We start from the raw sequence: 2,439 nt of genomic DNA, 5'->3' as shown, positions 1-2,439 counted from the left end.
CTGCAGCATCCACACGGGCTGGCCGAGGACGGGATGTCGCCGGACCGTCACGGGGCGGGACCCGCCATCATCCTCCTCCCCCCCGACTGCAACATCCACATGGGCTGGCCGAGGACGGCGCGTCGCCGGGCCGCCACACCCCGACTGCAGCACCCATATGGGCTGGCCGAGGACAGAACGTCGCCGAGCCGTCACGCAGCGAGCGGCCTAACTGGCGCCCCTGCCCCGCCCAGCGCACGCTGCGGCTCACCAGCTGGGTGTACGTCGTCAGTTTCTGTCGCCTCAGATCGGCCAGCACGAAGTCGACCCATTCACTGGAGAACTTCTGCTTGCCCACGTGGCCGGCGCGCTCGAAGGTGCGCAACACTGTCAGCAGAGGGCGCCGGGTCAGGCGGACTGACGAGCAGATAGTGTTTACATATCTGTGTGTCAATGTCTTTTGTAGCGTGTCTCATAAAGAACAGCACCAGTAGGCTCACACCTTGCAACCGCTCTGCAGCTAAAATATCGAAGTCCTCCAGGGACACATCCCCTGTTGGTGGCACCAGGTACATCTGAAGTGGCTGGTTGCAGCTGGTTTCATCACTCTGCTGCACATGTCTCCTCAGGTTCTGCTTCTGCTGTGCTGTTGCCCACGCTGAACCCATCTCCACCTTGAAATCCATTTTGCAGGACCTGAAAACAGCACTGGATAAGCACAGAATGGCTGGCCCAAATCAGCAATAGACAATCACATGACCAAAAAATTTTATGATAAAAACAGCTGCCATGATGATAGCACACAAACATGTCTTACTGTGCAATACAAGTGCCTAATATTTCCTTCCCTCATTAGCAGTAAGCTCATCAAGTAAGCTTAGCTATACAGTAGTACCAAATAGCAGGAACACCCACCCTTAGCCCAGCATTCATGTTTTGTGGCAACTGGGGGATGGCTTGGCTTACTTGGTACAGGGTTTGACCATAACCACATATGGGGGGGGGGGGGGGGGTGAGCTATAGCATGCCATCAGCTAGCAGTTGTGTTATCCACAGTAAACTGGTGAATAATAAGGATAACATATGACCTGACATGCTAAATGTGCATACTTTAACACTGAGCCCAAATTCATTGTAATTGTAACCAGAACCATTCATATTGCAATGTGCAGGCTGCCAGTGCTGATGCAAGCAGATATTAATGAGCTAATATTGCTAACATTTGGGTAATACAACAATGCAAAGCACCACATAACTCCTGAGGACAAATCATCACGTGTTGTAAAAATGTAACTTTGTGGGACCTGTACAAGTGGGACCAATGCCAATCAACATCTGAATTTATACACCTGAATTTCATAAGATCTGTATTTATAAACACAGTATCTTGGGCTCCCGATTATGCAGTAGGTCGGATGTCTGTTTGCAAAGATCTGGAGCACTTCCTATTCTTAAAGCACCCTGAATCCTGAATCTTACCTTTTGGTTGACCTTAGTTGACTATCAGTCCTTCAACCACAAACCTGTGCATTGGATTATCATACATTATTAGTTGTAGCCAGACCCAAGCAATTGTGAAGATCAACCGATCAGATATTTTTTAGCCAGACGCCCAGTCAGTCACGCTTAGAAAGCAGATGGCTACAAGGAAGGCCTTTGCTTGATGGGAGCCCCTGCCGTTCTAGGATCTCTCCAATAATTTTAGAGGCTTCACATTTAGCCACCACTCACCACACCCGGGCGCAATTTAATGCCAAGACTGCCCCATCCCTGCCACGGTTGTTATGGCAAATCGAGGAAACCTCCCCATTAGTCATCTCATGTATGGCCTAAATTTAGGGCCAGCTCCTAGCAGGCATTGCAGGCAGGCAATAACATCTCAGAGGTCCTGATTACGGTTTGCAGACAGGGCATTAATTAGATCCAAAATATAACATCCCCAAAATTTACCTGACGTTTCGCCTTTGCAGCCACAAGTGCTTACCAAGCCCAACATTTGGCGCCAAAATCCTAGCATGAGCCAATCTTGGCGCTGCTGGTGTTTATCACTCGCGCCATGATATCCTTAAACACTGCAATTTACTTGCATACTGATAATTTGTCTGCAGCGGTGATCACGTACTGAAGGCGTCCATTGCACACCACTCAAGATGTCATTTTTGATAAATCGAAGTTCCAGAAGAAGACGCCGCTGATCACGCGGTCCGTGACCCAGAAGTTTTGAAATATTAGGAACAACGTCTGCCAGGAGCTGTCTTTTTTACACGGCTCATCGTTCAACGATCGCGACAGAAACGCACCAATCAATGCGTAATGAAGGTCATTTTTATATCAGTCCAGAAGATACAACCTCTGTGCCACGGTTAGTGTAAACCAGGGATCATCAAAGCACAAAAATGGCCTCTTTTGATAAATTTAATGCATTACACCTGCTGAACAATTTGTCAGCAATCCTGGCAG

At 48.7% G+C, this 2,439-nt stretch overlaps 1 protein-coding gene across 3 annotated transcripts in view; it reads right to left on the bottom strand.

Moving 5' to 3' along the window:
* Positions 1 to 2,024, bottom strand: part of LOC119089687 (DNA primase large subunit) — an 11,312-nt gene extending 9,288 nt beyond the window's left edge. Inside the window, exons 1-3 of one of the 3 annotated variants that reach the window (XM_037212495.1) lie at positions 1,964 to 2,024; positions 482 to 675; positions 251 to 366 (exon numbers count right to left, since the gene is read on the bottom strand). In XM_037212495.1, coding sequence (XP_037068390.1) covers positions 251 to 366; positions 482 to 665 — 300 coding nt within the window. In that variant the 5' untranslated portion in view covers positions 666 to 675; positions 1,964 to 2,024. Of the gene's footprint in view, positions 1 to 250; positions 367 to 481; positions 676 to 1,458; positions 1,550 to 1,929 lie in introns of those variants that run through there. The other 2 variants (XM_037212493.1, XM_037212494.1) reach the window with 2 other exon arrangements.
* Positions 2,025 to 2,439: the final 415 nt, after the last annotated feature.

Source organism: Pollicipes pollicipes, unplaced genomic scaffold (genome assembly GCF_011947565.3).
Source record: "Pollicipes pollicipes isolate AB1234 unplaced genomic scaffold, Ppol_2.1 Scaffold_3087;HRSCAF=3621_pilon_pilon_pilon, whole genome shotgun sequence".
In the NCBI taxonomy this organism is placed as follows: domain Eukaryota; kingdom Metazoa; phylum Arthropoda; class Thecostraca; order Pollicipedomorpha; family Pollicipedidae; genus Pollicipes; species Pollicipes pollicipes.
This window is presented reverse-complemented; position numbering and strand designations above follow the sequence as displayed.